This window comes from Manacus vitellinus, unplaced genomic scaffold (genome assembly GCF_001715985.3).
Source record: "Manacus vitellinus isolate BGI_N305 unplaced genomic scaffold, ASM171598v3 scaffold_1_pilon, whole genome shotgun sequence".
Classification (NCBI taxonomy): Eukaryota; Metazoa; Chordata; class Aves; order Passeriformes; family Pipridae; genus Manacus; species Manacus vitellinus.
In genome coordinates this window covers 34,179,898-34,203,687 of record NW_021939396.1, presented here as the reverse complement: position 1 = coordinate 34,203,687, position 23,790 = coordinate 34,179,898, and the positions used below count along the sequence as shown (strand labels likewise).

Sequence of the window (23,790 nt, the reverse complement as noted above, 5' to 3'; positions counted from 1 at the left end):
TGCTCTTTTCCCCACTCCTCGACTCCACTAGCTGATCTTCCCCACCTCTTCAACCTCAGGGACATATACCTCCCTGTTTTCCCTCCTCAGCTAAAGCACCCTCCCTCCGGGGTATCCTAATCCCACGTGGAGCTCTCTTTGAAGTGCTCTCCCATGTCCATTAGGCTCCAGACCATATTACACCAACCTCTCCAGCTGGATTTCATGCCCTCTGATCTCTTCAGGAAGTAGTGCTGCCTATAGAAATGACTTCTGCCCAACACCCCTTCTGTGTGTAATGTGTGTTCTTCCGTTTTTGCATCCCATCATCCTCGCCAGTGCATCTCAGCCGTGCTTCTTCACTGCCTCAGGTGCAGCACCAATCATGTCCTCCCCTTTAAACTGGAAAATTTTACAGAAAACCTACTGGTTTTATCTTGCCTAGCCTGTAAATTCCTGGGGTCACGCACTTGCGTGTCTCCCATCACAGTGAGGTGTTGCAACAGAACAGGTGGTCATACGCTATCAATGCTAAATAAGTGATAAATCTGCAATCCATTTCCTTAATAAAATAACAAAGTTCAAACAACTTAATGCATTAGGTTGGCCGCAGCCCAATTCTGAGCATCTCCTTAGGCATGTAATACACTCCAATTTTAGTTATACCTACCTCCAGCCTCAGATGCTTTTGGTGAAGTGCCAAAGAATCAGATCTTGTGCATCATGAAGAAACAAATGGAAAAACAAGTAGTAATATCAGAGATTTAGCTCTTCATTACCTCTGTTAGCTCAGGCATTCATGAACTGAAATGCGTATTACAGAACATAATACATTGTGTAGCTAGTCACAGCAGAAGCTATTTGTATGCTTTTAAAGCGTGTCAGCATGGCTTTCAGTGAGAACAAGAGGTTCAAAGAAACAGGAGCTAAGTTCAATCAGTTGATGGAAAATGTAAGAGGTACTTATTAAACTCAAACCCTTCAGATGTGCTCTGGGGTGGGTTTTATCACTGTGTCTCCATTTTTAGGTTAATATACTCTTTAAAACACAAAACCTCTTAAAATAATGTGATCATATATGTAAAGAAGGAAGAATTCTGATCTGAATACATTTTTTTAATGTTGTGGATAAAATCTGGATAATACAGAGCTGCATCCCTCCAAAAGATTGATGCCAATGAGAACTAGCTCAGGTTATGTTTCATTTTTAATCAATTACATTATTATTTAGGTCCCTTTAGGCAAACTGTTCTGGCCTGTTTTATCCCTTAAAGAAATCCAGGTATAGCAAAAGCAACATAGGAGCGGGCTAGGATTCTCAAATTTTCACAAGAGCTGTACAACCCGCCAGTTTCTTCTCCCCTTTTTACTGACCTCTGACATCTGCAGTGTCTCATGCGAGCTTGTTTCTAATCCTATATGGTCTTATTACCCCACTTCCCTCATAGATCCTGAGCGATGTGTGAAAGGGTTTGCAACAATTTAAATGCAGGGAAGACTGTGAGACATTTGGATACCTTGATAATGAGGAATATAAAATATCACAGATACACAAACCAAAAAGTACTTCCCCCAGCACTTCAAATGCAGAACTGACTGCCTAGGAGTACAGAATTCCACTCTCCAGAGTCACTAGTTTCTAAGTGAAATCTCACTACTGAAGGAGATTACAACAGAAGAAATCATGGGTTCTCATCAGAGAGGTGAAAAAGAAAGACAAGGAGGATATCAGGTACATCTGGATTAGAGTTTTATGTTTAGTGATGTAATTTGAGATTAGCATACCCTTCATAAGAAAAGTATTCATATTTGACTCATTCCACAAGCATCAGGAGCAAACAGAGTTTTTACAGTGAATCATAAAATAACATTGTCTAGAAATAAAAAGCACTGACAAGGCCCATTTCCTCTCCACCGACTTGGGTTGAGTGCACGCACCCTTTAGCCTTAGTGATCTCAAACTGAAGCACCTACTGAAAAGCAATTACAGCTAGTCTGAGGTAGCTAAGGGAAAGCAAAAACATGCCCAGAGCATGATACATCCCATTGCAATATAGTACTTTCAGGTTTCTGGAGAAGCTCACCTCATTCTCTTGCCTATAAAGGGAGTGCAGGCAACTACCTTAGCTAGTCACTGAATTTTTAGACAGCTAATGTGAGGTGTGAAGAATCCCCTCCTCACTGACGGACCATAGCAGAGAGATCACACAGTTCTAAATATAGTAATACAGAGGGGATGATGTTAAACTGAGGGCATGGCTCTTACCCCATGTATTTTTGAAGATGTCCAACTACAAACATGGAAGAACACACGCTCAATGTAGATCAGCTTTCTACCACAGTGCAATGTTTCATTACCCCTCCAGCCTTTGTCAGAAGGCAGTAAGGATTTTTCTTATTGTTGCATTCAGCAAACATTTCCACATCATCACACGGAACCCCTTCATGTGATGACCACCATTCTTGATCCCTGTGATCAGCTCTCTAACATGCACTCTTACCATCTGCCATTATTTCAGGTAAACTCAGTTCATCTCACCCACTCTGAGGTGCCAGTAATCATACACTGACACGTGTATATATCACATTTCCATTTCACCTTTTGGTAGTCCTGATACAAAGAAAACTAAATCTGATTGTCATAAATATTATGGATTCTAGGACAATTGGGAGGAGAGAAAAGAAAAGAAAAGAAAAGAAAAGAAAAGAAAAAAGAAAAGAAAAGAAAAGAAAAGAAAAGAAAAGAAAAGAAAAGAAAAGAAAAGAAAAGAAAAGAAAAGAAAAGAAAAGAAAAGAAAAGAAAAGAAAAGAAAAGAAAAGAAAAGAAAAGAAAAGAAAAGAAAAGAAAAGAAAAGAAAAGAAAAGAAAAGAAAAGAAAAGAAAGGAAAAGAAAAGAAAAGAAAAGAAAAGAAAAGAAAAGAAAAGAAAAGAAAAGAAAAGAAAAGAAAAGAAAAGAAAAGAAAAGAAAAGAAAAGAAAAGAAGAGAAGGAAAATATTCAGGGTATCTTACTATGCCTGAAGGTAATGTCATTTTAAGAACAAAATACATTTGCCTATTATTCCTCAGCAGACTGAGTTTGCTAGAATAATCATAGGGAACCTCACTTAAAGTGAGTTATAAAAATCAATAAAAATAAATCAATTAAATACAAAGGAGTATGTTGTAGGTCGGGATGAAGAACGAAACTGATAAGGAGCTGAGCTATCTGCCCTTTCTTCTGACCCCAGATGTCTTCAAAATTCTCTCATTCACTTTTAATTTCTCTTTCCATTTTTCAATCACCTTCCTTCAGGAAGGAAGTCACATGCTCCTGCCACAAGGATTTTCTGTGGTATGCTCACCCTTACAGCAGAGCTCCATCTATAACTTGTGACAGGTTTTCCTATAGTTTTGTGAAAGAGAGGAAAGCACCTTAATTTCCCAAACTTAGCAGTGGGGCAAAACAGCATGAGAGGGTGAAGAGATTTATCCAATATCCCTCCAGGATTTGTGCATGAAGCAGGAGTGAATCTTGCAATATCTGAGACCAAGTTCATTAGCTCAACCAGAAGACTATTTTCACTCATGACTTAATATTCATACTCTTGATCCCAGACGGCTGCCCACAAGACATAATTTTATGGGCTTGGGGGTCCCAGCAGAAGGAAAAATTCCTCAGGAATATCCTCGTGGTTCCACCATGTCTGGGAAGAACACAGCCGTTCACAGCGCCTCACACACGTGTGGATTTGCAGGGACAGTTTTCCTCCCAAAGCCTGACCTCCAGCTGAGCAGGGGCCAGAGTGTGCTGCTCAGGAATCTCAAGCATGGATCTGCTGGCCCAGCCACAGCTTTCCCTTTGCCCAAAGACCTTCGTGCCCGGGGGATATTCCCAACAACACGTGTAACACGGAGTGGAGCTGCGCCCACGCGGTCTTGGACATCACCAAAAAGCCCTTAGGGAGGCCTCACAGCATCGCTCTCTTCTTCTGAGCAGAGAAGGGAAGTTGCAGACAGAGGCTGGGAGAAGCGTGCTGGCAGCAAGGGCTACGCCTTTCTCCTCCTGACAGCCCTCATCCAGGGAGGCAACAGCTGACCTTTATATTTACCTCACAAGACTTGTCAGTTGCTATTCTTGCTCTTGAATAAGGGCTAGAGAAGGCTGCACAGGCACGTGTGTGAGCCCTCTATGCTGTTAATGATAATGTCGCAGGAACTAATCTCACAGTTATTGGTAGCAACAAGGAAATCCATCAAACAAGCACTCCCTGGGAGTGCTGAGCAATTGGTATTCCTGGTTGTCTTGGCATCTGGGTACATTTGGCCATGAGAGAAATGTTGATGGTTAGCTGAGCGTGCAATCTGTTTGTTTGTCTTTGGCACAGACTGGGGCAAGGACAAGGATTAGTGTTTGCATCTTGCACACATCTGGAACAACCCACTGAAAAAGCCAGGTTCACCCTAGTTCACAGCAGCAGAGACAAGGACACACACAGCCAGTATGGAAAGCAGAGTCTGGGCTCCAGTGAGTAAAATGGGGGATGCTGAACCAAGGCAGGGCAAGTACCAGGCATACAGGCCAAGCCTCTGGCCAAGGGGAGACCAGGGTGGACCTTCAGAGAAGGGCAGGTGAGAATAACACAGTGTTTCTCTCCGTCCTGGGAGGCATATCTCTGTCCTGGGAGGTTAAATCCCAGCACCATCCCTTTACTTGGCACTGGGAGAGGGGCACAGAGAGGAATCCCACAATGCTGTAACTGAATTGCGGACGGCTGTTGACGGGCTTGCTCCAGGGAGTCTGTGAGGAACTGTCCACAAAAGGCCAGGAGCAGACAAGAGCCTGTCTGCCCAGCTAGCATGTCCCTATGGGAAAGACCACTAGGCCAGGGATGGCTTCAGCCCTCAAACACAACACTGACACCAGGGACCGTCTTGCTCTCATCATGTGCAGCATCAGGCCTGCCATCAGCCATTAGTGTCAGCAGTAATGTTAGTTCGTTCAGGTTTGAAGCTGCAGCAATGTCACAAGCATGAGGGAACCAGGTTGCCAGGCCAATGGATCTGAGCACCACTAGGAAAATCAAGAGAAACATTTGGGCACAACTGGGCTGGTGTGGCATTTTCCAGCACCCAGGCAGAAGAAATTTGAGCAAACTTCTGAATCCATGTTTCTTCAATGGACAACCCATTGAGAGTTGCTGGAAAAGAAAGTAATGGGATTAACACTGCAGTTTGAATTTGCAGGAAGTACAACCCTCACTTGATTGCAAAACATCCACCATGTATGCTCATTGTGAACCAGGATTTCCTTCATAGTCATAGAATCACAGAATAGTTAGGGTTGGAAGGGACCTTTAAAGGTCACCTAGTCCAACCCCTTTGCAAGGAAGAGGAGCAGCTTCAACTCAGCCAGGACCCTGTCCAACCCAGCCTTGAATGTTCCTCGGGATGCGGCATCTCTGAGCAACCTGTTCCAGCCTCATCGTAAAAAAAATCTTCCTTATATCTAGTCTAAATCAACCTTCTTTTAGTTTAAAACCATTACCCTTTGTCCTATCAAAACCTGCCCTGCCAAAAACTTTGTCCCCATCTTTCTTATAAGTCCCCTTTAGGTACTGGAAGGCTTCTCTAAGGTCTCCCCAGAGCATTCTCTTTACCAGGCTGAACAGCCCCAACATTCTCAGCCGTTCCTCACAGGAGAGGTGTCCCAGCTCTCTGACCGTTTTTGTGGCCCTCCTCTGGACTTGTTCCAACATGTCCATATCTTTCCTGTGCTGAGGACCCCAGAGCCAGATGCAGTAATGTAAGACACATGATATATTCACATGTAAGAGCACATACAACATGAGAACAAGACTGAGAAATTAAAACTGAGTAGAGGGGGAAAATGACCAGTGCAATTTAAAGGAGATTTGGTATACTAAGGGCAACTCCTGCTCCTGGAATCTTGTTACAACTTCAACTGTTGTTAGAAATTAAAAAAAGAAAATTTAGCTTTCAAGCTTAAAGGCATCATCGCCTATACCATCAAGGCTGAGAACTCCCAGATAAACACCAGAAGAACTGAGAATTAAATCTTCTTTAAAAATCTTATGATTCTGAAAACAATCTCAATATCTAGGGGAAAAGGATATGAGGGTAGAACAATTTTGGAATACTTGAGATGTTGCAACTGCCTTCTCACTCCTTTCAAGTGAGGAAATATGGGAAGAAATACAAACACTATCTATCTTGAATGGCTGGGCAATGAGCTATATATAGAATCTGCTCTGTCCTACTTAAGTTATGACTAATGCTAAACAATTAGAAATTCAGATGTCTGCATATTTGAAGGAGCACACATCTCTAATGCAGCATTTGTTGTTCATTAAAGAATGGAAGAATCAAAGCTCTGAATAGGCTGCACTTAACAGGTGCGCGTTGCTGGAAGTGGAGCCCCATGAGACTAATTGCAAGGGATAATGAACAAGATGAGGCGTTTCTTGGAAAAAAAGATTGTTATCTTTGTAATGACCATACTCATGCCAAAGACTGAAAATTCTTTAGGGAAGGGACTTTCTTTCTTGTTTCATGCCTATCTGGTGTCTAGCATAGCAATGCCCTAGTCTGTGAATAGGAATCTTAAGTGCTCCTGCAATTCAAGCAGTGCGTTATAGTAAATGGTAGTGTTCAATTAGCTGGGAACATGAAGTTGGTTTTCATCGTCATCTCTGATGTGCAGGATCAACAAACATTTCTCTAAGCCAGAGGCCAATGGAGTTTTATTTGAAAAGACTTGACTTTATGAAGAGAAGACAATGCTAATACAAAACTGCAGTTTACTCTTGAGATTTTGGCAGGACTTTTTGTCTGGTTCCTCTAATTCAGGGCTGCATTGTCTGGAATAGGTTTTGATATAGCCAAGATGAAAGACTGGGTGAAGGAATCAAAGTACAGAATAGAAACACAAATTATACCAGCCAATAAATGAAAGAAATTATTAGTCTCCACCAGGCAAAATATCCAGATTTCTCAACCGTTCCCAATCTCACTGTGGGTTACTGTTATTGGAAATCATGTACTTAATGAATTTACTCACTGGTTGGTTTCCTTCATCTCTCTTCTGCTTTGTCATTATTATGGATGTCATGACAGGGGCTATGAATGGTACTGCGACACACACATCACCATATATTATTTTGTCAGTATCATAGGAAGATTTTAGTCTGAAAGAAAGTACTGGCTTTATTCTTAACTCCTGACGCTGGAGGAGAGAAGGGGAGTAGCAATGAGGTATTGTACTTGCTTCTTTATGACTAGGACTTTCCAGTAAACTTAGAAGGAGGTATGTCTTTGGCCTGAGGATGTCATTAAAAACCTAGCGGTTTAAAAGCCTAGCAAATATGAAAATCGAGTAAGATGGATTATGAATATTCCTAAGCACTAAGCTTATGATTTCTCCTTCACTAGAATACAGTGATGCCAGTGGCTTGACAACAGGCCACTTGACAAGAAGCAGATCACAAATTGCTTTGCAAATACCACCCCTGAAGTTACTGAATATCCATATATAACTAATTTTGTTTAGCACTGAAGTACATCCTGTACTGAGATAGTCCAACACCACCCAGAATCAAGGCCTACAGTCTGAACTAAAACTAGCACCAGGACACATGTATAAATACCACATCCAAGCAAGGCTGCAGGATGGGAGTGTTACAGGCAAGCCTACCTCATGTCATCGGTGCAGAGATGTTTGGACTACTCGAGCTTGTTCCACACTGCTCTGGCAATGCAATACTGTATCTCATGTAAGACTCTTGCTGAAGGCTGGTGGCTCCTTGCTTTTCTTTGCAAGAGCAAGCACATGGGTTTGAAATAGCAGTGGCTCAGCACTTTCTCAATGTGTGCTGCTGTACGTGCCCTGGTATCACCAGTTGAACTGAAACTGGGCTAAAACTGTCGGAGTAAATGCCATCAGCTCTTCAGCACCCATCTCCAATGTAACCCAGCTCATACCAAAGGACAGAGAAAGGATGAAATCTTAGGAGTTAGTTACTACAGTAGAGAGCCATAGGTTGGACTCAAAGACATTAGGAGCTACAAGTTCACAGATCCTCCTAGGATGCTTTCAAAAGGGAGCAGATATCTGCCAGCAGAGGGGTCAAAGAATTTTTTAAACTTAAAAAATAGCATCAGAACTGTAATCAGTAAATAAAGTCTAATTTTAGGCAATACTTGAGTTGATAATGTCTCTTTTGAGTCAGCCACATATATGGGCATACAAAGGTTGGGAATGTCCCTATAAGGCTTTTTCAATTCTCTTAGTGAAAGCTGTGTGAAAAATAATTTTAGAGCAGCCAAATTTAAGGTGTTAACAGTGAGTGCCATTGACCTTTGAGTGTTACTGTTAAGACAGCAGCGTGAATAATAATAAACTCCCTGAGGTTGTCTCTCATCAGTTTTCTATGAGTATCATGTCCCCAAAGAAGATTTTAAAAATTCTTGGCTCAACCAGACAGCTCATCTGAACCTCCAAGGGATGCCGCCCCAGGAAGTGGGTTCAGCAATGCCTCTGTCATGAGAGACAGATTCAAAGGAACCTGGAAACACATCTAGTAAAAGATGGTTTTGTTTGACACAAAAGCACTTAGAATGTAGTCAGGATTCCTCTTAGGCTTGAGAGTGAGAAGGGTCTCTCTCTTTGCTAGTAGGAGAAGGAAGAGGAACCCTGAATATAGTGTGGGAAGTACATCTCAGTCCCTTGCTTTCCTACCTGTATGAATGATCCTGAAGGGGAAAAGGTACTGGTTTTGACTTAGAGGGAATGAAATTGTGCATCTTGAAATCTAGGGGTTTGACACTGACTGTAATTAAACTTTTTTTGGCCCCAAAGCAAAAAGCACACACTTTCCTCCTATTTGTCTTGGCAGAGCTTTTGGCAGAGCTGTGTGATGGAGGCTGGCTGCATGCTATGGAACAGGAATGGGAAGGAGATGCCAATAACAAGAAACTGGTGAACTGGAAAATAAGGGCAGTGGTAAATGAACTGGCTTCTAAATGGCAACAGGTGATTGAACTGCCTCATCATGTCTTCATCATGTCAACAAGAACAATGCAGTAGGCACATATGTGTGACTCAAGACACCCTCCAATTTCACCACTAGAGTGGCTGTGCATATGAGGCAGGATTCGTCTCTGGGTGCATTTGCTATTTCTTTTAACAAATAAATCTCAAATTAAAGAAATGAGCAAGAAGGAATATTGTGCATATCACAACCAACCAACATTTCCAGCATAGTTTTATCTAGATCCAGGAAACACTTGAGTGGATCCTCCAGGGAGCAACAAAAGGAGGTATTTATCCACTCTGAGATAAAAGGAATTGTCCCACTTGTTTGGGGTTTTTTGTTGTAGCTAGGTACTACGTCTCTTGCCACAGGCACAGGACTATCCTCTCTCCTTCAGCTGCTTAGAGACATGTGAGGCAAAGCTTCCAATAAACATGTCCTATATACCTAGCTAAGGGGTAAATATCCCATTTTTGGGCCCTCACAACAGGTCCTCATTTCAAAAAATGAGCTATGTGATAATACCTTAAAAAAATCCACTACAGTCAACATCAAACAGAGTCAAATCTGCTGATGGAAAACAAGGTGTTATTTTACCCTTTCTTTGTAGAGAATGAAAACAAAGTCCCAGTTTAGGATCAAGGCCAGATTTTAAATCTTGAACACCACCCTGAAGTGCAACCCTGTCTCTCTGCATGAGTCTACTTGAGATAACACACGGAGCTTGAGGCAGAGCTGCCTCATGCTCCAAAAAAATGAATGCCATAGCTTAAATATCTTTACACACTATCTGTCATTATGACTGGAGCTACAAAGAATAAGTTTTCCATCTGCATGTATTTCCACCACAGCATCTCAGAGGTCCTGTTCAGCTTGATTTCAATTTTGTAAGATTTGGACATGAATGATGCCAACTGCAGAGGAGTTGCAGACAACAGCCTGGTTAATCTCTTCACACCCATTGACACCCACCGATAACCTGTCTCTGTTCAATAACAAAACCAACTTGTCTACTTACCCTTCAGCCTTCAGTTATGGCTAGGGTGTAGCTTGAGACAGACTAAGATGTTTTCAAAAATCTAAACTGAAATAAATCTTCCAGTGGCTTCTCACTTCTGACAGAGAATGCTTTGAACTCATGGCATGTATAATTCCTAGTGGTTTTGGAGAAATAAAGAAATACTTTGATAGCACAGTTTCAGATGGGGCATATACAGATTATATGCCCCAATAATAACCTGGCCTTCTCCAGTTTGCCAAACACAGCATCAGCATTATGCCAGCCAGTCTCAGACTGTATCTCCCAACTGCATTTTCCCTCAGGAACTAACAGATGCTTCGTTTACTATCCATAAACTAGATGTGTCTTCAACTGTACTATCCTTCTAAGTGCTGAGGAAGTAGCAAGTATTACAGTGCTTACAATACTTCACAAATATAGCACAGGTCTGTCATTCTCTTGCCAGAGACTTCAGTCAAACATTGCTCTCTGCCTCCTACTCCATGTCCAAGGGCCTGATCATGCAGCTTGTGCTTAGGGGCTCTGATGGGGAGCAGTCTGCAGCTTAGGGACTTGGTGATCCAGAGACAGGCTTTGTGTTTAATCGAATGGAATTTTAATAGGATAGTACAGAATTTTATTTCATTAATCTGTCTGAACAAAGATTGATTGAGGAGTGCTCTGTGAATGATATCTGCATTAAAAATAAGCAAGCCCCATAACAGGTCCTAACATGTACATGACTGTGATAGGAAAAAGAGAACTGCAGCTATACAGTGCATCTGTAAAACTGGCAAGATCCTTCTTTTCCTAGGGAAGATATCTTTGCATCTGGCATCACTGCCTTTACACTGAAAAAGGAAGTAATTGATTATATGATTGATTGTAGAAGCTCTGATTCTTCCACAATATAAACAACATAGACCATCACCCGTAGCTCAGATTTCTAGTGGAAATACCAGAAATCTGGCAGTCCTTTGTAAGGCTGGTAGGTTACTTGCTTTGTGCTTCTAGCTATGGAAATAATATCTCTCTGAGAAGAAGAAGAGAAGAGTGGAATTATCTTTATCCAAAAAGGTTAAGCTTCCTGATTACCCATTATTCATTTATTTACCTGGAATCATCCCATACCTACAGGTGGGAGCCAAGAGGTGGTGCTAGAACTCAGCTATCTTGTACCCAGCAAACATCTATTCCATCTGATTTTCAGATGGAAAGACTATAAAAGATGGCTGGACTCTCTGTGCTTTATAATATTTCCAGGCTATGTTGTTTAGTTTCCCCCAGCTGTCTATGCTGTTAGGAAGAGTATAACCTGTTTTGTAGTTTTAGGGGCTAGCTGTTCTGGAAAGCAATCATGCTCAATTCTTCCTGCTCATTTCCTAGAGTTCTTGAAACTGTACACACAAAAGCACTCTTAGTATAATGAGAACAACTACCTCAAATGCAAATATTCATGAGTTAATCTCATCTCATTGTCTCTAAGATGAGCACTAGAGCCACACACTACCAAAGATGTGTGAGTTAAATAATGCTTAAAACTAACACCAGGCCTTTCATCAGTGACAAATATCCTACTTTAGGGATGAATTACCAGAAGCTCTTTTAGTGACAGTGAATTGCACTATATTTCAGGTTAAGGACCTGGAGTAAGACAGCAAAAACAACACTGGAGTTACTTACAGCAGTACTGACAGGAGCATCTGCAATAGCTGAGGCTTTTCTTGCCCTGCTGGTGAATGGCTGAACTGAGAAATCAATCCCCAGGGAATTGTTCCCTCCATGCAGCCATCCTCAAAAGGAAATTTTTGTGCTGCAGTGGAAATTTGAGCAACATTGGGAAGAGCAGGTACATTTCTGCTGAGACGATCACACGGTGAGGTTTCAGTGACAGTTTTGCAGCACAGTGTGCACAGACAAACCAAATCAAGACCACAAGAGCAGTGAATAACCATTTTTATTATCAGCTAACTACTTATCACTCGTTACCTGCACCACTCTTTAGCAACTGATTTTAAAAGGCTCCCAAAAGAACCCTCCTCTTACAGCTCCCAGTGTTTTCTATATTTGTCTCCATTAAAATCTGGGCAATTATGTCTCCTTCATCAACTTTAATCTATGAAAATAGACCACTGAAGGCTGTTACTTCTGAATCAACAAGAAGTAGCTAACAAAATGTAGCTTCATGGACAATGGTTAGGGAATTTCTTGAAGAGCTCCCAAACAATTAGCTGATAGAACACTTGAAGTGATATTTTTCTAAGCTGCTCATGAATAAACCTGGTTTTATTTCATCATAAAAAGAACCTGCGATAAAAAATTCAAATGCTAGGACATTACATATCTTTATTATATTCTTATATATTTTGTATTCCCCTGCATTGTTATGCACTAGATCAATTTTCTTTGGAACAAATGAATGTAACGGCCACCTTCCATTTTGGGATAAATGTAAGCATCAATTATAGTACTCTAGGGAATCAGACAATAAGCGATACTATTCTCTGTCCCCAAAACGCGTGCACATCACCAGTAAAGCCATACATCAGTATAACAAGCAGGGACGTTGTTTTTGGAAGGCTACTCATCTGAAAGAGGGCGGAGAAGACTAAAGCTGCTCAGAAAGAAAAGCAGAAAAGCCCATGCCATGATCAGAGCAAGCTCTGGGCACACAGCTCCAAGTACTGAGTATTGCAAATCTGACCTGGCACCTGCTAGTATTGGATCAAAAGTGCTGCAGCCACCTGGTGCAAAGTGCTGCTGGATCAAAATTCTTCAAAAGCAAGTTAATTTTGTACCAGCAAATTTTGTGCTGCTCTGGGTATCATCTGTTCCCCCAAAAACTGGCACAGAAGATGGAGGCAGTATAAATACCGCAGCACGTGATGTGAGTAATTTGACAGAAATGGGAGCATATATTCATGCTCCAGCTGGATCAGTGGGTGATCTGGTGGTGAGCAGTTCTACCAGCAATGAATGTGGCACCACCACCAAAAAAAGAGAGGGGACTTTCATGCTGACAACTGATTGAAAAAGAAATCCAAAGTACAAACAATTATCCTTTGTTGCTTTATTCTTTCACCAAGGTTTTGACAAAAAACACCATTTTGTCAGCTTTTATGTTTCATTGGCTATGGACTTATGTCCAAATGGGGAACAATAGTACATTTAGACTACAACTGAATATTTTACTTAAAATAGCCCATTTGGCAACATATACCCACGTTTCATAATAAAACAGCAATAGCAGAGTTATTTAGTATTTTTAATTAACTGAGAAGACCAATGCATTTCAAATAAGACACAAACCAGCAGATGAAATGTTTTGAGCTCTCATGGTCCCTCTCTCTGCCAAAGAACACATGAATAAAACTAAGTCACAAGATTGGAGATTACTTCTTTCCTTTTTTTCCCCTAGATCAATCTTTTTACCAAGCTATGTCCTAAAGGCCTTATACAGATATTATTTCAGTAGAATGCCCTTCACCTTAGGGTTTGCCCATCACTCAGTGGAGACAACTGGTGGATGTGTTTATCCTATCAGAAATATCTGGAGCTGGTATTTCTAGGTGGGTTCTTTCATTAGCAGTTGAAGCATTCTTGCTAATGCAGGATTACAAGAACCACCAGCATCAGAAAGAGCACTTGGGGTGATCTACAGGTAATTTGGTAGTTCCTGGGCTTTCTGTAATTGCATGTTCACCATTGTCTTTTTTGAGAAGTTTCATTTCCCACCTTTTTGTGAACATCCACTTCCACAAGGATGGAATGATGGAAGGAATAAGAACTAGATTTTGGGGTAAGACCTAGAAGACCGATACTCATTTCCTTTCTCTGGTACTGTCATCCCAGGTGACTGTGAGCAAGCCAGGTACTGCTTCGGGGTCTGACTTCCTTACACCTGAAATTATATTTCTGAAGATGCTTACAGGGAAGAATACAGGATACATAGGTGTCACTGTCCAGAAGCCCTACGTGAGATATGCATGATCCAGTCTCCTCCTAGGTCTTCTCAACTGTGCTATTCCCTCAGTGCTGTGATCTCTCCTCTCTTTCTACCAGGTTTTTCTGAGCTCACAGATGGATGTCTCAGTAGAATGCCTCTAATCAGGCACAATATTTTGCATGTAGTTAATCATTCATATGGGACTCTACATTTCAAACAGTTCAGATTTTCCTAATTAATGTTTTGCATCGTGATCGTATTTACAGTAATTGGGACTGATATTTGAAGTACAGTAAAAGCTGTCATCTCATTCCCTCCTAAAGAGCCCAATTACCTTCATTTGTTAGCAAATTCATACTAACATTTGCGTTTATTACACTTGACAACATAAAGCCAGCTCCTTCCCTGACACAGCTCAGCAGCACAACATTGGCCCAGACCTAAAAGATGCTGCAGACCTAGTTTTGAAGGCTACAGTTGGGAATGCCTTCCTGACTTACATCCTGACAGCAAAATCAATCAAAAATTTCTTGTCCAGGACAAGAACTTCCCTTGTGCCCATGCTAGATGTTAGCCAGTCACTACTGAGGAAGATGACAGCTTTTGTAATTAGACATTTCTCTGACGTTCACATGCTACAGGAGACAGCCTGTGCACAGGTTTGCTCAGCCCAACTTCCACCTAATTCCTCCTGCCTAGTGTTTTCAATTATCACCTCTGAAGGTCTACAACCAGCCAAGAGGAAATATTAGGTTTATAAACTGGGTCAAAAGTCAGGCCATGTGAAACAAGGCATTAGTCTTTTTGGGTTTTCACATCTCTGGATTACAGCCCTGAAGGATGGCTGTAGAGTGGCACATGCAACTCATGTTGGGAGTTGCATAGCTGCCGTTGCATCCAAAAGTAAATTTTGCAATCGGGTATTAAAATGCACCTGTGAATTTGGCTATGTCATATAGCCTTATATATGTGGCCATATACACTCCAACAAGGTGTTTACAAGTATGCTGTACAGGTGCTTCAGAGCAGGTCAGTCATTCCACAGACAGGAAAGAGGATGGAAGAGTGCCATGCTTGCTTCTCATTCTGGGAAGTCTTATTTCAGCTGCTGATTGTTACCTAATAACCTAATCAGCAGTAACAGCAATATTTGGCACTTAAAAACACTTTATATTCAAAAAGCTACACAAGCAGATTAGGTGGGAAATTAATCCCTAACTAATTAGCAAAGAAAGCAAGCAATAACAATATTTTAGGATCAGAAAAGAGAACTACAGTATCAAGGTCAGATCATTAGAGCACAGCCATTCATTTGTTGTGGTGTTCTGTAGGGAAACAGGTGTTTTTCAGCAGGGAAATAAGGTAAACTATGATTTTAACAGATGTTAGTGGGTCAAGGTTGGACCTAGTGGGATGCTTTGAGTTGCCTAATTAATAAACATTTAAACAATAAGGAAAAAAATCTGTAGATCATACTCATCCCAGCTACAGCAGAGGTTTGAAAAGGTCTCATTACAGTGTGTTAGTGAGCACCAAAGACACCTCCCTGCTTGGGGTAAACAAGATGTGAATGAGAAGCAGAGATCAGAAGATCTCACCCTTCTCACTTACCTGCTGAGAAAACCAAATTTGTCTTTGCATGAAATTTCAGCACAAAGTTTTCCAGCTGAAATCAGTTTCATGATTCAACAGTTCAATAAGCAGAAACCTCTCTCTCTCTCTTCTTGGTAATTTTCCCAAGAGTTTCCTCCAACTGTTTTAGCTCTTAATTTATCTCTCTCTCTCTTTTTTTTTTCCTACAAGCAACTTCTTCCCCAAGCACCTATCTACAATTGAATCCTACTCTAAATTCATGTCAAGATCAGCTTATGTATTCACTGCTGAATGAATTTCAAATATGTGCTCCTTGTGTTCTTTTCCTAACAGGATAGAGAGGCCTCTTGAGTTGCTTTAAATGTCTCATTACAAATGCTTCATTAGAAACTACGTCACAGATTGTGTCAATCTGGTCCACACTTTCATGCCAAAAAGTAAAGACTTTCAAGCTGTGCCTTTCTTACCATTAAGTTTCCAATCTGTTTTTAGAATCTCAATCAGTTCTTTAAGGAATGCAAATGTTAGTTCTCCCTTTAGTGCTGAAACTAGCCACTGGGAAATGCACATGCATAATGCTTTCCTGTTCCTGCATGTATTGAAACAATAATCGATGCTGGAAGGGTAGGCTATTTCTATATATTTTCCAAAGGACACACAAACCTTCTACACTCATAGGGACAGATCCCCTCCTTCACATTGTCTGAACAGAAATAATTCAGTTGAAATCAATATTTCATGTGACAAGAGTTTAATCAATATCAATGTGAGAAGCTTAAGACCATTGGGGCTGAAGCTGATCTTATGGTAGTGTAACATGAGTCAAGTTTCTTGAAGCCTGTTTTTCCCCTCAGCCGGACCTGGCTTACAACACCACAAATGTACTTGCTTCAGGAGACTACTCTTAACTGCTACTTTCTATGTAGTGCAACTTGGCTCCATTATTGTTTCCTACATACTCAGAACCCCTGCCTGCTTTACAGACACTGTGCACTTTAGTTTTGTCAGTAACCCTTACTATGCTGTCTAATATCTGAATGGTAGAGGTCTTCTCCTTCTGTGGTTTCTGAACCATGTGGTAAAATATAGATTATTATTTTGCTGCTGCTGCTAACTCAGTCTCAGAAGCTGAGTTAAAAACTCCTAGTTGGTAGGAAACCATAAAGAACTTGTACAGAAAAATGTTCTCAAGCAGATTATTAGCAGTTAAAATAGAGGCAACCAGTGAAAGTGTGAAATGGAAAACCCAGCACCTTGGATATGGGAAGCTCAAATCAGATGAAAACAGAGGGTAGAATATATGAAATACAGCACAGATTATTCCTTGTTGACTGTGGTGGAGAAGAAGGTGCACAGAACACCTGTGCTGCTGGCAGCTGTGCATCCAGGCAGCTTCATCTGTCTGATGGTCCTGGCTGAGAAACACCAGACCATCGTCTTGCATCAAGGTAGGATCTCAGAGACTTCACAGCCTCTACATCAACCTTTCCTTACCATCATCAAGGTTTCCTAAGACTTAACCACAATATCAACACAGCCCATGTGTTTCCATCCTATCAAAACATTGTTTGCAGACTGTGACTGTGTTTCATTCAGTCTTCTTTGTATCAGCCCCTCATCTGCTTTTCTCTACCCACATACACTTTGTTTCCTAGGACTGCATCACCCATAACTATTCTCCTCTAGACTCTATGTCACAGGGTGGTGGACATGAGACTGGGCACAAGACTGGACACAAGACTAAAGTGGCACTTTATTGGGTGTAAGTAAAACAGTTCTTGCCACACATCATGGTGTGATACGTACTTTTTTATCCAAACAAAGTCACAAAGTTTGGTTCAGATCTGCTGTAATTCCTAGACTTCTTTCAGTACATCTAAGTCTACTGAAGACTCTTATTTTTGGTTTGTGCCTTTTGCTTGCTAATACTAAAATTTTGCTTATTGGGCTGCAGCTTTTTAGCCCAGTGGGTGTTTTTTTCATTAAGAAACACTTAAGTCCTTTGTCGTTCATGCTGCCCCTCCCAGATGGGAGTCATATGCAGGTTTAACAGGTATATTCTCTATTCCATCATCCAAACCACTAATGAAGCATTTAATATCAAGCCCAGGTTATAAGTCCTTGGATGCATCTCCTCAGTTGGAAAGGTAATCATAACTAGTCTCTGAACAAGATTTTCAAAACCAGATGTGCACTGTCCATGTTGCATTTTCATCTACAGCAATCTTCTTCAACCTTATTCACAAAGAACCAGTCAACACTTTTGAAAAAAAAAAAAAAAATCCATGGACCATCTTGTGCAATGATACCACATGAGATTTAGGTGTGGTGAAAACTAGGTGAAAGCTCTTTTGTCCTCCCTCCTTGCATTGCATTACCAACATGTGCACGTATTTCTTTTTAACTGTTGTTAGTATCCATTTTGCAACTCACCTCTGATATATTACAAAAGACTAGAGATCAGTCCATAAACTACCAGAAAGAAACTTGAACTATACCAGGTTCCTTTATGCTGATTAAGACAAACACCTCCAAGACAGTATTAAAATCTGTTGGAGTCAAGTTTTATCTATTGCTTTTTCATTGACCCCCTCTCCAGGTTCTGGAGGAAAGGGAGATTTCATACATTTTTATGGCCCAATGTTGCAATACTTTGGCTAAAAGGCAGTAAGATCCTGACAACTATATGCTTTCTTAATCTGGACGATTTCAGAGATTTTTAGGAATAAACCACAGTAGGTCAAAGAATGGTGTTAGATATTGCTTAGTGCTGGAAACCATAAGAAGGTGTTTCCAAAGATGGGCACACTGTCCTGCATTGCTTTCAAGACCAATTTCCTACAACATCCAAAGCTGAGACATGCCTTCCATTACAATGGCAATGGTTGTGCACGTCCACCTCCCTTTCAGAGATTAAGTTTGTCACAGATGCTCAGAGCCTCAGGCCTTCAGCAAACATATTGCCTTCTTTGTCTGGAAGAGTTAACCCCAATCTTGTGACCACAGATTACATATTATGTTATGCACCACACTGTCACAGATGTTTTAACACTTCTACATGTCTGACAGGAGTAGGAGGATCCTCAAGGGAAGCTGTAACTACAAATATATTACATTGAATCTTGAAGGAGAGGCCATGCAATGTCTAATTAGATTTTCCTCACTTCTTCCTCACATTTGGCCAGTTGAAACATTATGAAGTTTCATAACAACTGAAGGGAAGGACTCTTTTCTGCTGGTGTTGTTTGCTTCCCAGCTGACTAAATTTCAATTAAGTAGTGGAAGAAATTTAATTGAGCTGTGCTGAGTTCTCCAATGACTAACAAGTCTGCTCCTGAGGTTTGGAAGAAAACATATCACCTGCGATGTGTGTCATCTCAAGGATGAGGCAGCAGAGCTGAAGGAGCACTGGAACATGTACAGCTGGATTTCTTCTTTTCCAAATGAGGCCCAAGCAGTATAGTCCATGTATACAGTATCTTAAAGAGAACAGGGTAATAAAAGTCTCCAAAATCAACCCATCCATACCTCATCACAGAAACTACTAACTACTAACATTTACAAGACCAAAAGCTTGAGCACAGGGTTTTGAACATACTGATTTAAATGTTTCTTTGAGGATATGTAGATCACTGTGATGGTGTTTACTGAGCTCATTCAGAAGTCAGCAGCACTCTGCGCTGGCTACACACTATACCCACATCTGCTAACCTTGCTGAGAGGTGTCACTTCTTAGCTCCTGCAGAGGACACAAGCTACTACTGTCTCACAGGACTGTCCCGTACGTTGTGTAGGTACTAGTTGGTCAGGGAACTTGACCCATGAATTTCTGCATTTTTCTCCTTTTCACAGCTTAGATGTATCCTCCAAAAATGTCAGCTTGCATTGCAGTTATCGCCTCCTTTTGCTACTTTGACAATAGAAATATCCATTTAAGTGAATGAGAAATAAAGTGTTACTCACTGTAAGGTATCTCTGCATTGCCACAGCAGCACTGAAGAACCTTTATGCTACTAAAAAGAGACAGTTTGACTGTACATTCTGAACCTACTCTCGTTTTACAGTTGCCATTAAGTTGTGGCTGAACCCTGGCCCTAGTCACTGGGCAGTCAGGGTGGAGAGCAGTCTGTAGCCCATGGAAGAATGTGGGCAGGATAGAGACTGCTCTCTTTGAGATACTAGACTGAATCACCTCCGCATAATTTTGGTTTTACAGCTGCGGAGGGTTGCGCAGCCTCCCAGGGAACAGCTGAGCAGTCCTAGCCTATGGCACAGCCCTTGGTGCTCCAGCAAAGCTCCTCTCCTGGATCACCTTTGGGCTGGCTTTTTAATTAAGATGTCTGTTCCACTGAAAAGTGGTGTCTACCTCTCTGATACACTGAGTTCTCTAACCCAGTGGGGAAACACAGCAGAAGATGTGCGCACTGTTGGTAAACACAGGCCACACAAGTCCAAATCAGAGCAGAGACACACTGCTTTTATTGTGAAACAGGGTATCCATTTTCCCAGACTGACTAGTCAAGAGAAAGGCTCTCCAGTTCTCAAGTGTTTTCAGAACTGGATTCAGTGTATTTCTGGGAGGTCTTTCATCAAACATGCTGAATTCAACTTAGAGATGACAACAACTTGCATGTCATGCACCTGCTTGTGATGACTAAGGATTTCAGGCTAAATGACCTGAAGACGCTTTCTGGCTTTTCTGGCTTTAAATCTTCATACCTATTTTAATGCCATCTTCATTAACCCATCTTCATTCTCCATTTTCATACCTGTCTTCATACGTTTTTGTGCTTGATGGTACAGAACCAGCAGCAGGGACCAGTCTGGAGAAATACATCTACTATCTCTCTTCTAATGTTGGCCTTTTTGGAAACCATTTGATTTTTTTAAACTGACATCCTTTTCACCATAAATGTTTTCTACCAAAGGCTCACAGCAAGTATGTCCCCATTCACAGTCTTTTCGAACTGACTGCCATTGTTAATTCAGATTTTGTTTTTGTTTAAATACTAATGTATTGATGCACTGAATTTTTGAATGACTCATCTAATTCTTTAAGTAGGTGGATTGTATGCCTTCATGAAGTAAAAGTATACTTTAATCTCAACCGCCCATTTCTTTTAATCTTTGAAGGCAGAATGAAACAATCCGGCAGTGCAGTTGACTGTTGTTTGAGGAATATTTCTAGTCCTGCACCTATGTCATAAAACAGACCTTCAATTACCCTAGAGCTTGCTAGCATGTCTTCACACTACTTCAGTTCTCCTCTGGCTCCAAGAAACTGGTTTAGACCATGGCATATTTCAGGCCAGTCTTGAATTCTGCTGGGCTCCATATCTGTCTAGGCCGACTGGAGCTGGTGAAGCCAATGGCTGTAGCATCATCTGTCCATTCTCCTCTTTCCCCCAGTTCAGGCTCTTGGCTTCCCAGCCTCGACCAGTTTGAATCTGACTCTTAGTAGCACCAACTCAGAACAAGAGCTCGAGATGCATGCATACATGTAGCTGTTTCTGTCTTTGGACCATAAAGTTGGAGGCTGACATGCAGAAGAAGTTTATGGGCAGCCAAGAGACTTAGAAGAAATCAAATGCAAGGTTTCCTGCTTCCTACGTATGGCCATCAGACGGTAAAAACCTACCAGTAAAGAAGAAGTCAATTAGGTCTCATATCTTTATTTAGAAAGGCAAAATACGGAGGTGGATATTTCCTCCTCAATACCAGTGCACAATGGTAGCCTCTGCTATGTACTAACTTTCGTTTGAGCTGCCTTGACCAGCTAATCCATCAGCTGCTCCTTGTGGCAATGTACGTACATACCTGATTAAAAAAACCAAAAGTCTTCCATTAAACTTGCAGACAAAACACAGTAGATGTAATAGTTCCACTTTCCCAGCCTGTGTTCCATATTTGGCTGTGTCAAACTGTCTAAGCACATTTCTTAAAGCAAGAATGAAGGTGTTGTCTGCATCAGATTTGCTGGAGAGAGTTTTTATTAATTGTCCTTCATCCAGGATAAATTACACACATTCAGCAACCTCAGCTTCAGAAAATAAATCAGAAAGAGTAAGAAAGTGGTATTATATAAGTTAAATCAACTCAGCACAGGTACTTACAAGTCCTACATGCAGCTTTTGACTGATTTATAATTACTTAATTCCCTGAAATTAAAGAAAAATGAGCTGCCTGATTGATCTTGTAATCCAGGGGCCACAAACTGCCCTTGTTAATAGAAGACCTGCTGGTTTGGATAATAGAGAGAATTGCTAATTTACTTGCTATTCACTATGCTATAATTTTTCCTCTGAACTGAATTGTTAAAAATAAACAATTTCTTTTCCTTCCCAAATAGGAAAAAAGAGAGAATTTATTACCAAAAGTGTTTTGTGGCTTTAGGGGGAAAGTTAAATTTAGAACTTAGACTAGTTGCACAAAATGCTTTATAAATATTTTAAAGAGCTAGCTTCCACTTTCTTCTGAATATAGATAGGAGTAGGGAACAGACAAATAAGAGTTTGGGAGGGAGTGCTGTCCACGAAGCCTGATGTACTTCTGAAAATGAGTGAATGTATTTCACTTGGGATTTAACCTTTCTTGACTCTGTAACTTGGCTTTATAAAACTTCAAAGCCCATGATAGCCAGACTGGTCAGATGGGAACCTGTTGGTGACTCAGTCTGTAGCCCAAGAACTCCCTGCCTCCTGCCCAGATGTGCCTGCACTGGTGCTTCCTCATCTATAAACTGGGGTACAGCTCTGGCTGGTGCTTCCCGGGCATGGGCCCAGGTGCTTTCTCACGAACGCTGTGCTGTATGAACACGTCTGTTTGTTAGCACATATTTAGTTTTAATGCAGCATGCCATGCTTGATTTGTGATGCCCACTAAGCAGAGACCAGCCCCCACTTCCATTCTGAGCCTCGCCTACCAGCTGCACTGTACTCTGCCAGCCCCTGTGCCTCTGCAGAGCCTGGCTTTCCCTTTCCATACCTTTTCTGATTTCTGGATGTCCTTACAGTGAAACAGAACCAGAATTCCCCCTCCTCACCTCCTTGTCTTGGCAAGCAGGAGACAACTGGGAGCTAAGGCCTGGAAAATGCACGCCTGCCCAAGTTCAGCCTGGAGCACAGCAGAGGCAGGCTCAGGCTGAGGTGGCTGCTGGGCAGATCGGTTCTCCCAGGAGCTAGTCCTTCAAGTGGCTCTGTTAAAGGTGGTGTTCAGGACTCTGGGATGTGTTCCTATAACTCCTTTGCACCAAACTCTCTCCAAACTGATGCACCAGAATAGAAGCAAAGAACGTGTGGAGATTGTGTGCAATAAACCCCAAAAACTTGGCCAGACCAGAGGTTTGGATAAAAGCCTGGATCTGGGATCTGGGCACACTGTGCAGTGTATATACAATACATGTCAAGAGTGACATTTTAGAAGAGCTTAGGAGAAGGAGAAATGATGACTTGCATCTCCCTGAACATAACTCCAATTGCAGAACTAGAAAAGAGCAATCAGCCCTTTTTAACCACACTTGTTCTCACAGAAGAGTCAGGAAATTAAAGAGTTTTTTTTTAGGCAAAGAGATCAAATTAATTTAGGTCCCACACTTCAAAAAACCTGGCACTCTTACCAAACAATGAAGAGTTTCAATAGGAAAGGACAATTAATTACTCCAAAGAGTCTGCTAAATGTTAATAAGCACAGAACTTGGAGATAATAATTTTCATCTGACAACTATTCTCATTAACAGTTGCTCTGTTAAGTAACATTTAGAAATCCCAATTGAAACTTTTAAATACAAAGACAATAATGTTGTATTGTTTGATAGACTCACAGCCTGGGTGCATTACATAATTTTTTTGGAATAGTGCAGGCAAAGAGGAAAAAGTATTGCAGCAATGCAACAAGGGGAAAAAAAAGAGCTGCAGTGGTTTGCAGCTGAGTAATTAGAAACAGTTAATTGCCACATACAGAAACCAGCATTCATGTGACAGGGTAGGCCTGGACTAAAGCAAAGACAAATGTTGTCCACACTTTTGAGCAGATCTGGTCAAAGATTTATCAGAATACGATATTGTAAAATAGATTCCTCTTTTTGGTAAGAAATTTTGGGATTAAATACTAACCATAAAGTCTCACTGAAATGATGACAGTGATCACTTTCATAAAACATATTATTGGGAAATATGTGTCTATGTTCAGATGAACAAAAGTAAATTTTTTATTAATTAATTAAATGCATGTATATACATGTGCT

General features: G+C 41.1%; 1 protein-coding gene across 1 annotated transcript in view; it reads left to right on the top strand.

Annotated features, from left to right (window-relative positions):
• Positions 1-865: 865 nt before the first annotated feature.
• The window catches only part of RRS1 (ribosome biogenesis regulator 1 homolog), a 70,187-nt gene continuing 47,262 nt past the window's right edge, over positions 866-23,790 (top strand). Inside the window, 1 exon segment of the mRNA XM_029959370.1 lies at positions 866-938. Coding sequence (XP_029815230.1) covers positions 866-938 — 73 coding nt within the window.